The sequence below is a fragment of the Ascaphus truei genome, chromosome 8 (assembly GCF_040206685.1).
Source record: "Ascaphus truei isolate aAscTru1 chromosome 8, aAscTru1.hap1, whole genome shotgun sequence".
Taxonomy (NCBI): domain Eukaryota; kingdom Metazoa; phylum Chordata; class Amphibia; order Anura; family Ascaphidae; genus Ascaphus; species Ascaphus truei.
The window spans coordinates 49,333,267-49,346,876 of record NC_134490.1 but is presented as its reverse complement, the minus strand read 5'-3'; the positions used below and the strand labels follow the sequence as shown (position 1 = coordinate 49,346,876).

Below are 13,610 nucleotides of genomic sequence, written 5' to 3'. Positions count from 1 at the left end.
GTCTTCAGCAGAAATGGGCTGTACAATGAAATAGATGATTGATTGGTTAAAAAGGTATGAGGTGTTCTTTACCTCTTCCACAACTTGTCAAACTCATGTTTCGTCATTAGCATCCCTAACTTGGAAAGAACCATGCGAAATTCCGAAGGATTCAACGTGTCCTTCGGAAGAAGTTTCAAAAAAGCAAAGTACCTACAGAACAATAGAAAATGATACAACAGCAGATTAGCACTTTATTACAATCTAAGTTTATCACAATTATTTCTTTTACAGAATTATTTTACAGGGAAGGTACTATGTACATCTAGGATATAGGATACACATTTGTATGAAGGGAATAATGTATCATCTTCTGAGCTTTTAATTACCCTTTAAAAGTTCCTATACGTGTCATCTTAATTGGAATATTCTTGGGTGGCTAAAGTCATTGGCACATGGATAGTGAAATGTCACACGATTTTTTCTATGTACTGTATAAGTGAGAGCGAAATATCCCCAACAACGTTAAGAAACGTATACAAATCTACTCTGTCCTCATGTGTATTCAGTCATTATTTATACACGAGTTTAGGAGAGAAGTTAATTAAAAGTATACCTTCTTTTTGTCCTGTATCCCATCCCCCACTTTTCTTACAGAAAATTCAAATAAAGAACAAGTTAACAAAAAAAAAAGTACATATGTATTTGGATTCAGCTTGTTTTCTATATTTGAGCTTTAAACAGCATTTACTGTCAGTTCTAATACTAAATTCAAGATGTTTCTTTTTTTATTTATGTTTAGATTCAGTGGAGTCATGTTAATACTTGTATGTGTCGTGTGTATATACCGTACACGGTAGTAACACAATGTACTAATAAGGAATGTGGGACACGTTGAAACGTGGAATGCAAAACAGTTTATTTTCCTTTAGTCAATTCATATTATCGGATCATTTTAATTTAAGGGATTTCTCTTTGCAGACCAAACTTAAAAAAAAAAAAAAGAAATAAGAAACGGGCTTGAGAGATTGTATAATAAGCACTTTGCATTCTCTTTCCAAACTAGGATGCTTTTCAGTAATTAGCATGCTATGTTAATCGTGGATCTGTGTATACAGTAGTTAAGTAGCTGATCTTAAATGCGTTTACACTTATTCATCCACAAGAGGGTGCTAAGCTTCAGCATGCGTTTACTCTCATTCATGTGAATGAGAACTGTAGAGCAGTGGTGCACAAACAATTGGTGCTGCGCCCCCCTTCTTGCTCCCCCCAGTAATCGTACCCCCCTTACCTCGTTTCCCAACGTCAAATGACGTCGCGGGTTCATGTAACGTCACGTCATAACCCCGCTGCGTCATTTGACGCAGAGTTGCCAGGGCGACGGGTCATGTGACGTGACGTCACATGGTCCCGCGGCGTTATTTGGCACCGTGTTGCCATGGCGACGCGTCACACCATGCATCTGATCCCGGTAAGTGAGTTGCAGAGGCCCCGGCATTTAATTTAAATGCCTTGGGGAAGAGTGTGGGCCTCTGCAACCAACCCCCCCCCCCCCCAGGAAAATCTCAAGCCCTCCACTTTGTGCACCCCTGCTGTAGAGTGTAGAGTGCTAAAGCTTATCCCCCTTTCATGGATCTGGGCCTCGCTGCTTATCTCTGGTGCCAGAGAATAGCTGATACATGTTTACACTTGAGAGCTGAGGCATAAGTTGCTGAAGACAGTAAAGCGTGACTTTTTGTTTGCAAGGAGTTGGTTAAATATTTCAATACATCAAACAGGGTGAAGGAGTGTCTCAGTGAGAAAGGACACTCACTCTGATAACAATGACACCGAGATTGAAGCAGGTTCAGTTCCTGGTGTCAGTTCCTTGTGACTTTGGGCGTCACTTTATCTCCCTGTACAAGATACCACAGATTTCCTCAATAAACTTAACAACATCAAACAGCTACAGTACCATCCAACACACTGCTAGTTACTATGGATGTAGAATCCCTGTATAGTAACATCCCCCACAAGGATGGCACTGCGGCATGCTCGCAATTCCTTGCAACATCTCCCCTGGATCAAAAATATATCGCTGAAGTAATTATCAAATGTATAGAATACATCCTCACACATAACTACTTCAACTTCAACAAGGACCTAGAACTGTACCTAGAACTAATGGGAACTGCGATGGGCACCCGAGTGGCACAGCAATATGCCAATTTTGAACAGAGATTCCTAACCACATGCCTCAACAAACCTACAAATAGTACAGATACATTGATGATCTGTTTATAATATGGACAGAGGGCGAAGAAAATGTAAAACTATTTTTAGAGTCCTTGAATAAATTCCACCCATCAATTAAGCGCAAAATAGAATATTTGGCAAACCTGGTGATCTTTCTGGGTACAACAGTAACACTGAAAGATGGCAAACTACACGCATCTGTATACAAGAAACCAACAGACAGATGCAGTTACTGCCATAACTCCAGCTTCCATGCCACTCATACAAAGTGAGCCAGCCTACACAGTCAGGCTATAAGATATCAATGTATATCAGTGGCATAGCTAGACATGGACAGGCCCCCGGGCAAAACGAATTTCAGGGCCCCTTTAATATTAATACTGACTGTAATTTTTTTCTCCCTCCCCCATCCTCTCCCTGATCTTCTCTCTAATCACCTGAGCTCTCCCCCCTCATCATCAGCTCCCCCTCATCATCATCATCTCCCCCTCACAATCATCTCCCCCCTCATCATCCTCTTCAGCTCCCCCTCAGAAGCTCTACACCCTTATCATAATCATATCTCCCTCCCTCCTCTCATTGCTCTCTCTCGTCCCCTCAGATCTTTCTCCCCCTCAAATCTCTCTCTTGATCTCTCTCCCCCTCAGATCTCTTTATCGATCTCTCTCCCTCTCAGATCTCTCTATCTCTCGACTTCTCTCCTCCTCAGATCTCTCTATCGATCTCTCTCCCTCTCAGATCTCTCTATCGATCTCTCTCGATCTCTCTCCCCCTCAGATCTCTCTATCGATCTCTCTCTCGTTCTCTCTCCCCCTCAGATCTCTCTATCGATCTCTCTCTCGATCTCTCTCCCCCGCAGATCTCTCTATCGATCTCTCTCCCCCTCAGATCTCTCTTTCGACCTCTCTCTCTCTCTGTCAACCTCTCTCTCTCTCTCTCTCTGTCGATCTCTCTTCCCCTCAGATCTCTCTATCGATCTCTCGATCTCTCTCCCCCTCAGATCTCTCTTTCTCCCCCTCAGATCTCTCTCTCTCTCCCCCTCAGATTTCTCAATTCTCTCTCTCCCTCAGATCTCTCGAACTCTCTCTCTCCCCCTCAGATATCTCTCTCTCTCTCTCCCCCTCAGATCTCTTGATCGCTCTCTCTCCCCCTCAGATCTCTCGATCTCTCTCTCTCCCCCTCAGATCTCTCAATCTCTCTCTCTCCCCCTCAGATCTCTTGATCTCTCTCTCTCCCCCTCAGATCTCTCGATCTCTCTCTCCCCCTCAGATCTCTCGATCTCTCTCTCTCCCCCTCAGATCTCTCGATCTCACTCAGATCTCTCGATCTCACTCAGATCTCTCGATCTCTCTCTCCCCCCTCAGATCTCTCGATCTCACTCAGATCTCTCGATCTCTATCTCTCCCACTCAGATCTCTCTCAGATCTCTTGATCTCTCTCTCTCCCCCTCAGATTTCTCTCTCTCCCCTTCAGATCTCTCGATCTCTCTCTCTCTCCCTCAGATCTCTCGATCTCTCGATCTCTCTCTCTTCCCCTCAGATCTCTCTATCTCTCTCTCCCCCTCAGATCTCTCGATCTCTCTCTCCCCCTCAGATCTCTTGATCTCTCTCTCTCCCCCTCAGATTTCTCTCTCCCCTTCAGATATCTCGATCTCTCTCTCTCTCCCTCAGATCTCTCGATCTCTCTCTCTTCCCCTCAGATCTCTCGATCTCTCTCTCTCCCCCTCAGATCTCTCGATCTCACTCAGATCTCTCGATCTCTATCTCTCCCACTAAGATCTCTCTCAGATCTCTTGATCTCTCTCTCTCCTGCTCAGATTTCTCTCTCTCCCCTTCAGATCTCTCGATCTCTCTCTCTCTCCCTCAGATCTCTCTCTCTTCCCCTCAGATCTCTCTATCTCTCTCTCCCCCTCAGATCTCTCGATCTCTCTCTCCCCCTGAGATCTCTTGATATCTCTCTCTCCCCCTCAGATCTCTCGATCTCCCTCTCTCCCCCTCAGATCTCGATCTCCCTCTCTCCCCCTCAGATCTCGATCTCCCTCTCCACCTCAGATCTCGATATCCCTCTCCCTCTCAGATCTCGATCTCCTTCTCCCCCTCAGATCTCGATCTCCGTCTCCCCCTCAGATCTCGATCGCCATCTCCCCCTCAGATCTCGATCTCCCTCTCCCCCTCAGATCTCGATCTCCCTCTCTCCCTCAGATCTCCCTCTCCCCCTCAGATCTCCCCCTCAGATCTCCCCCTCCCAATATATTAAAAATACACCCACCACCCCAATACATATAAAAATATACACCAACCCCGCAATACATGTAAAAATATAAACCCACCTCCCCCCAATACATATGTATGTATGTTTTTATTTATATAGCAAAAAGCAATGGTAATGCTGCACACCACAAGCTAAACAAAAGATACTTGCTGTTACCGGTGCTCGTGGAACAGGGGAGTTCCTGACAATGACAAGCTCCAAAGTAGGCAAAAAAGGGAGAAGGTTCCAAGGCACTGCGGATTTCAAAAGAATTTATTGAACAGGCACAACGTTCAACCACCAAGCGTGGTCTTTCTCAAGTGAAGATCACTTGAGAAAAACCACGCTTGGTGGTTGAAACGTTGTGCCTGTTCAATAAATTCTTTTGAAATCCGCAGTGCCCTGGAACCTTCTCCCTTTTTTTAAAAAATTTATATAGCACCATTAATGTACATAGTGCTTCACAGCAGTAATATACATGACAATCATATAAATAACACATAAAGGGGAGAAGTGCTTCAGACATAAAAGTAACATTTAGGAAAAGGAGTCCCTGCTCAGAAGAGCTTACAATCTAATTTGTTGGTAGGAAGAACGTACAGAGACAGTAGGAGGGCGTTCTGGTAAGTGCGTCTGTAAGGGGCCAAGGTTAATGTATGAGGTGTTAATTATCAGCTATGGAGTTACTCATATGCTTCGTTAAGCAGGTATGTTTTAAGGTGGGTCTTAAAGGTGGATAGAAAGGGTGCTAGTCGAATATTGAGGGGAAGGGCATTCCAGAGGTGTGGGGGAGTCAGTGAGAAAGGTTTAAGGCAGGAGAGGGCTTTAGATACAAGAGGGGTAGAGAAAAGACATCCTTGAGAAGAACGCAAGAGTCGGGATGGTGTATAGTGAGAAAAAATATTTTAAAAAAGGTATAAAAAAATACACCCACTCCCCCCCAATAAACATATAAGTCAGACTTACCTTGGGGATGGTCTCAGGTCGGTGGCTGCGGGGGAGGGGGGGGGGGGAGGAGGGAGGATAGTGGGTGCGAGGGGGCCGGCGGCCGGTCAGAGCAGTTTCCACCGGGCCCAGCTCTCCCCCCGCTGCAGGCTTCTCCCTCACTCTGTCCCATGCCGAGGTGATGCTGACATGCCCTGGGCCTCCCTCTCACACCGGTGCACACCGGAAGCTGAGCCCAGTGGACTTCCGGCGCCAACGTCAGAGAGACCAGAAGCGCGTCAGCATCAGACACCTTGGCGTGGGACAGACAGTTAGGGAGAAACCTGCAGCTGGGGCTGGTGGCAACTTCTCTGAACGGCTGCGACCACCCCGCAGCCACCCTACGTTCGGAGAACGTTAATACTGGACACATACATGTCCGGTATTACCTTTCATTTTATACCGGACGCAGGGGCAAAATACCGGGCTGTCCGGTTCAAAATCAAACACCTGGCAACCCTAGCTACATACAGTCCGGCCCCCGAGGGAATGCGAAAAATAAGCAAAGATCTGCAACTAATGCTGACAGAGGATAAAAAATTAAAAGGCATCTTCCCCAAACCTCCCATCTTTGCCTTCCGGCAACAGCCAAACCCCAGGCAGAAGTTAGTCACTTGACCTGTCATTCGCTGCGTCCTTCAATTCTAAATGAACTTGATGTGCAGTCTTTGTGGTAAGCTTTTGTTTTCTCTTTAGTGGATCCATCCACACTGGGGGATCCTTGTTTTCTTCCTTCTTGAAGCCCTCGTAGAATGCATCAAATGTTATCACTCGCTTATCTCCAAGATGTAATCTGCAGAGTGACAAACACGGTGTGGAAACTGGTATTTGTATGATTTATACACTTATAACTGCAAATATATCTTGGTAAGTCCTTTTCAAATGGGACACTGCTGACAGAAACTTGGATCTATGGCAGTCTCTATTACAGGGGTGACCAACTCAGTCCCCAAAAGGCCATCAACAGGTCAGATTTTCAGGCTATCCCTGCTTTAGCATAGATAGCTCAATCAGTCTCTGCATCAGCACAGGTGGCTCAGTCGAAGTGGCTCAGTCGAAGTGGCTCAGTGGCTCAGTGTCTCACCTGTGCTGAAGCAGGGATATCCTGAAAACCTGACCTGTTGGTGGCCATTTAGGACTGGAGTTGGCCACCCCTGCTCTATTAAGAAATACAAAGCATTCATACCTTTTAGTTTTCCATGGGAATGCAGGTATTATGGGTTTTATTTGACCCTGCTCACATTAGTAAGTGGTTTGGAGAGCAGTTATGTAGGGCAATGGGATGGAAGGTGTAATTTACTGCAGATAATGTATTGGGATTTCTCACGCTCTTGCCTTTCTTTGTTCCCCCTCTTCTTACACATCTGAAAAGTCTGGGATAACGGAATACAAATGTCTTGGTATGCCGCAAGGCACACAAATGGGAATCTTGGAAGAAAAACTGTGTTTCTCCAAGGTTTCTTACCTTTCCAGGAGATGGCGAAACTGTTGTGCACTGATGAATCGTCCCAGGAATGTAGTCAATATAATAAGCAAGACTTCCCTTAAACATAAAGGAAGTTGTCAGATAAATATCCAATCAATAAGTGTCTAAGTTTGGAGAGCAGAAATATCAGAACCATGATAACCAAAGGTAGTGGCATTGTCCCATTTATTATGCTATGTAGTCTAGTGTTCTCTCAGCTGAACAAAAAAGATAGAATGAAATGCAAGAAAACTTTTTTCAAGTATTAAAAAGCACAGTCAAACTGCCCCATCAACATGCTTCATTTTCCATACAGATTTAATATAAGACACACAGATATATCATAAATAGTTATGTCCATTTTTATTTCCATACAGTATATTAGACGTGCAACTTTTGTAGATATATTGTCAATACCGCCTACTGCAGCCCTATAGCATGTAGTGGGGAAATTCAAATTCTTCCAAGGAATTTAACACAAGAGAAGGTTAGTAGGTTGTATTGTGTTATGGTGTTACACTATTTATTATTCATTCTTGATTATTCAACGTTCCATAATATCTCACAATTTTATTTAACGTCACATGCATGCGTATATATACTTCAACATTTGTAGATGTATTATTATAATAAAAATGGTTTTGTAAAGTAATTCCGTTAAAGCAAATTATTCTGTTTGATTTAGCAGTTTTCTGTTCTTATTTTTGAGTCATCTGAGATTTTTTGGGGCCTAAAACTTTTTGGTAGGCCCTGGGCACTGTGCCTGCCGACGTGGGTTGATTTGTCAGCTGTAATTATAAACAATTAAACAACAATTTAAATATGAAAAACAAGGTGCCATATCATGGACTGTTCTCACTCTATTGCAGCTCAATCACATGCTGCCAAATGGAACAGCCCGTTTTACAGAGAAGCCGTATTAGAACAGAATGCTGGAGTATTTGTCTAAAATCAGCAGCATGCTTTAACAACATCAAGTTTACCTTTTAACTGTCCCTCTGCCTTCTGGGTCATTGGCCAAGAATTGGTATTTAAGATGATAAAATCCACCAGAGTTTATTTTTTCAAGCAGTTGGTATTCCAGCTAAAAAAAGAACATAGGTGCAACAAATGGTAGTCAATTATTTAATGCTAAAACATTGTAATACAGGTGATGGATATACCATATGTTTCCATTCTCACTCCCTTTTAGAATGTAAGCTCCTTGGAACAAGACCTGCGGTACCTACTGTACCAGTGTATGTAAATGGTGCAATTTTATTGCTACTGTCTTTGCACCCGTTGTACTGCACTGCAGACTATGTTGATATGTTATTAATAAATAATAATAATAGCATTCAAAGGAGACTAACATAGCAATGAAAGGAAAAATAAAACAAATATTGGTCACCATGAGTTACTGGCTGGGGAAATGTTTAAATGTAAGTATAGGTAGTTGTACAATCCTATTGAAATTGTATTCTTTACTACTTTACTCGAAATGTTGTAGTTTCGAGTTAGTTTAGAGGTAAACCTTCCGGGCTGTGACCAACGTGACGAAAACGGTAAGCATTGCTACATCTGCAGTCTCCTTAAAAAATTAGTCTGATGTATCAAATATGAAAAGAGTCAAGATGATGCATACAGTATGCCAAGAGATGGAATATTAATTTTGAAATCACTATGAGGCTTTGGGGGTTAGTCATAAAGCTGTGATAGTGCTGATCGGGACATTATCGCACGGAAACTCACATTTCGTTCAGAGATGACCTTTCTGTATTTGGGATTTTTTACTTCTCCTTTTTATATTATAATGAAGGATATGATTATTACAAAGATAAGAAAAGCAATAACCTCTTCACACTGCAGCCACAGCTCAGCACCATCAGCATAGGGGGTCTCTTCTCCTTCGGCATTTACATCTCTTTCCCAGTATTTCCTATCTATGGAGTCAAAACACAGTGATATTATTGTATGCTGCCATGTACAAGGTTGAACATGGTGACATATGAAAGTTATTGCGCTAATGTTTAGCCACCACACATCCTTCAGAGGTGAAGTCACGTGGAACTGGTATAGAACCTATCACTCCTGTTTCACATGGGGCCTTAAACTTAAAAAAAAAAAGTTTTCTTATGTAACGGGATTTCCCCCCCCAATCGCAGATTATACTGTGGGGGTGTAGGAACATACAATGTTACTCGGGTGTGGTGCGTTACCTGTTGGCTCACAGGAGGGCTGAGCTTCCGCCACGGGGAAACCTGGGGCACAATATTAGCATATACCATACAATGATGCAGCGCCTCCACCTGCGATGGCTCCCGCCAGAGGAGGAGTGGTTCTTCGCAGGACAATACCCAATAATCACATACAACTGATTGTATAAGAACGAATACCTTTTTACTGATGACTAGAACATGTAAGGTCAAACAAGTAATAACAGGTGTCCCTCTTTAAAGGTAACCCGACTCAACGTTTCCTCAAGGTTAACTATAACGGACACCACGGCGGGTGTCCACACTTTATGCGTCAAGGCGGCCGCTACTGTCCCAACGCAATAATCCCACCCTCAAGTCCACTGAGTCCCACCCAATGTCTTGCACTCCCAATACGTAGACCAGCGTGTATGTATTTGTGTGTGACTGCGCAGCCACTATGTCAAATGATAGGCCTGGTTGGTGCACGTGAGTTGTGGCGTTACCTGCCCGGGCTCCAGCCGCGGGTGCTGCTATACCGCAAGGGGATCGCTGGATGTCCTCCAAAGGTGGGGTGAATTCCGGCGTGGATAATATCACCGCTTCTTCCACCGTCTGTACTTTGATGATAGCCCGAATGATGTCCACAGGCTGCAGTCACTCCGTACTGAGCCTCCGCACTTATAGTCTAGAGATCCCTTAGAGACCAAGCGTAGGCCCAAGCCTCTCGGCGGAAAGCACAGCGTCCGCTGGATTCCTCACTAGCTTATAGATAAAGGGACAGGGTCCATAACCTAGGGCCGGTCCTTATCACACTCCGCTAGGGTGGCTCAGGGCTGTCTGGGGCCTAGGGGAGTACTGGCCTAGTGCCGGGAGTCACGGATTCCAGCACCCTACCTCTTACCCCTAGCTACTCCAGTCGCCGACTGACGTCGTAGTTCCTGCACGCGAAATATATCTCTATGTTGCCAACAGAGATCCTCCATCCCTATTGGCTAGTCCTTCGCGGGCTTACTGGACCTTTACTGCACAGGCGCGAGCTCCCTGTAGTCCTGGAGTGCTCCTGTTCCTCTCGCATGCGCAACGCCCCTAACAATGGCGGCGCCCTGCTCCGCGAACCGACGGAACCACCACAACACGATACCGGCCGCAACCCTTAATGCTACTCGGCTCGTATACTAACAGGGGAGAAGGTAATACCTCAAGGGGACCTGGCTACACTTATATCGTGAAATAAATGTTTTTTTCTAAAAACAGTCAAATCACATATTTCAGTCTCATCTCCTTTATATTTGCATCTCATCTCACAAACAGATACTTTCTTAGTAAAGTTGGTCAATTACATACTCCAGAAAGCTACCTTGAGCCCTAAGTGAATGAAGGGCAATCATGACCGGGGCGCCAGGCTCCCTCCTACCTTCCAGTTTGCTCCTTGGCCATTCCCCCCTCCCCTCCCCCCCTGCCTCCGGGCAACGGTGAGGGGGGGGGGCGGGTAATGCAGCAGGGGGGGAGTGGGGGAGGGGCAAGGGAGTCTACTTAGGCAGGCTGGCAGGGCACGGTCACCCCGCACCCTGCCAGCATTTTCCGGCCCTCCTGTCCCCTTTTGTTTTACTATTTTGTTAAGGATGTTGCTACAGTTTGGAAAAAAACACACACACACACACACACACACACACACACACACACACACACACACACACACACACACACACACACACACACACACACACACACACACACACACACACACACACACACACACACACACACACACTATATGTATATATAAGAGAATAAGGACTGAGGTGCCTTGAAGGAGGGGAGAGAAGTCTCCATTTTTTTACCCCTACGAGGTCACAGTGTTGAGGTTCTTGTTGCCTGTGTAGCGGCAGCAGTTGTGGGTAAGTGTGCTTGTCCTTGACAAACGGGGCTCCGTGCTTGGTAAAGCCCAGTGGGGCTGGGAGTGTCAACGGCCGTTTCACGTGGGCCCAACTTGGGAGTCACACAGGGTCATCGGTTCAAGGACCTTTGACCTTTAACCCTTTGAGCGAGCACCCTGGGCGGAGGTAGCAACTACCCAATTATTTAATGTTTAAATAAAAAGCCTCACCCTTGCACCTCCATACCTTGGCTGGTAGTTATGTGTGTGTTATTTGTGTGCGGTTCTGGGCACTTGGAACGTGTCACTATTGTTGTTCTGTGCTTACAAATAAATGTTGAGACACTAACAGGGCACAGTATCCACGGGAAAGGGCTCTCAATCCCTTTCTCATGGCTACATGTATCAATATAATTTGTTTCTCATTATCCTTTTGTGCACGAGGATGTTGGTGTCTCATGCTTGGGATTTCTGAAAAGATGATGTGGTTAAAGCATTAAAACAGTGGTTATCGAGCGCAATAATCCCAGAAAGTGAGATGTTACCAGCTCACAGATATACTGCATATGTTTCTTTGTTCTGCAACTGACTTTGGGTAAAACTTTAATATTAACATATTTAAAGAATCAAAAGGGAGGCTAGAAGTTAAATGCTATCAGAACAGCTTTAAAAAACAGTTACTCTGTTACAGAAACATGACACTATCCATGCGAAACTAGCGATATCAGATCAATCCTTCAGATAGATCAGACATCATCAGCTAACACACAATTTCATTGTATTTCCTCCATAGCAGCCATTTACAGGTTGAATTATTAGGGACAATATGCCAGCTCATTCTGTGAAAGATCACTTTTTAATTGGTTCTTCCTCAGGAAAACTGTTGCAAATGTTCAGATGAGATAATACACTAAGAAATATAAGACCTATTTCACTGATCTGTTCAAGTCATGGTCAAATAATGGATTATCTTTCAAAGCTCAAGGCAAGCAACAAATATGTCTTTATCCCCTGGCTTACTTTGGATATTGTATAGAATCCCTAGAGGTCGTCTGAAAGGTTTTATAGAAATGTTTTTGAAGAGCATGTCTAGGATTCTCTGGATTATATCATTTTGGCTACAATTGACCAATTGTTCTTTTCTTCTTTTTTGCTTTGACATGTAGATGGTCAAAATGATCCCAGCTCCCAGTTCACATAATTTGGGTTAACTGTTTTATTTGCGGGTTTTCTACAGTATATATATATATATATATATATTATATATATTTACATCACTGTTCTACTTCACACAGTATCATAGTGAATAATCCCTAGTGTTTGCTGCTAATTAGCACTGAAGTGACTTGGTGCCACAGAAAGAATTGCCCAAAGCTTGTTACCACTTTGAATAAATGTCAGCTTAGCGTTGCATCCCTCAGATACATGTCACATACCCCCCAAAAAATGTTGAGAAAGAAAGTTTAATTAAAAAAACAAAATATAAAACTCAGATGATACAATGTTTATGCAAATATTTAACCCCTTGAGTGCGCCATGACATAGCAACCACGTCATTGGGTCTGGTACTCTGGGGGTCCCAAGGCGTAGTAGTATTTTCTAGGAGAGCACAGAATTCAATCTGAATGGAGGACCCCTCTTGTGACGCCTCGATCAAGTGATCACTCCGAGGAGTGATGACATGACCATTGTGTGCCGGACACTCACTCAAAGGATTAATATAGGCAATATGAGCCAGGCCAAAGGAATAGGTTATTAATCAGAACACTGACTTTGAAGAGGTTTAACATGATACAGTTCCCCGTTTCCGCTCCTTGTGACCTTTGGCCAATCCCTTTATCGCCCTGTGCCTCAGGCACCAAAATGACATTGTAAGAGCTTCAGAGCACGGACTCGGGCCTATAACAATTGAATTATCAGTGCAGCATGACATTGTCATTGCTATATAAGAAAATAATATTACTTTGTACACTGACCACTCTAAAAATTCAGCACTATGGTAAGTGACCACACATTTCAATTATTTAACATTTTACTTACATTTAAGGCAGATGGACAGAATAGGAAATCTTTGCACACTGTAAGGCACACATATCCTAAGTCTCTTAAATAGATACCACACTGCAGAGGTGGCCAACTCCAGTCCTCAAGGGCCATCAACAGGCCAAGTATTAGGAATATACCTGATTCAGCACAGGTGGCTCAATCAGTCTATGACTGAGCCACCTGTGCTGAAGCACAGATATCCTTAAAACCTGAACTGTTGGGGGGCCCTTGAGGACTGGAATGATCCAACCCTGCCATAAATAACTGATCAAAGATCAAATTTACCAAGATTCACCCAGTGGTCTAACTTGTTCCAGCTATCTAGCTGCTCAGTTCTGTAGCTCTTGAGGGTCTTCTGCAGGATGGATTCCTTTCTGTTTGCTGTTTTCAGAGAGGCACTTTCAGCATATCTCCTGCTGGGGCTATTGAACACCCCAGGAACCTCCTCAATTCCTTGAGCTCTGGAAATGCCTCGCACAGAGAGGATATCTAGGTCCCCCAGCCGAAAAATGGGGTGCTGAATATCCGGCAATTTAGGATGGGTCACAGAAAGATTATTTGCATTAGGTCCAGCCATTGATAATCCTTCAGTTCAGTA

At 44.1% G+C, this 13,610-nt stretch overlaps 1 protein-coding gene across 1 annotated transcript in view; it reads right to left on the bottom strand.

Moving 5' to 3' along the window:
• The window catches only part of LOC142500938 (EF-hand calcium-binding domain-containing protein 6-like), a 37,404-nt gene extending 23,794 nt beyond the window's left edge, over nucleotides 1-13,610 (bottom strand). Inside the window, exons 1-6 of the mRNA XM_075610208.1 lie at nucleotides 13,298-13,610; nucleotides 8,747-8,835; nucleotides 7,897-7,997; nucleotides 6,914-6,991; nucleotides 6,068-6,241; nucleotides 73-192 (exon numbers count right to left, since the gene is read on the bottom strand). Coding sequence (XP_075466323.1) covers nucleotides 73-192; nucleotides 6,068-6,241; nucleotides 6,914-6,991; nucleotides 7,897-7,997; nucleotides 8,747-8,835; nucleotides 13,298-13,589 — 854 coding nt within the window. The 5' untranslated portion in view covers nucleotides 13,590-13,610. The remainder of the gene's footprint in view (nucleotides 1-72; nucleotides 193-6,067; nucleotides 6,242-6,913; nucleotides 6,992-7,896; nucleotides 7,998-8,746; nucleotides 8,836-13,297) is intronic.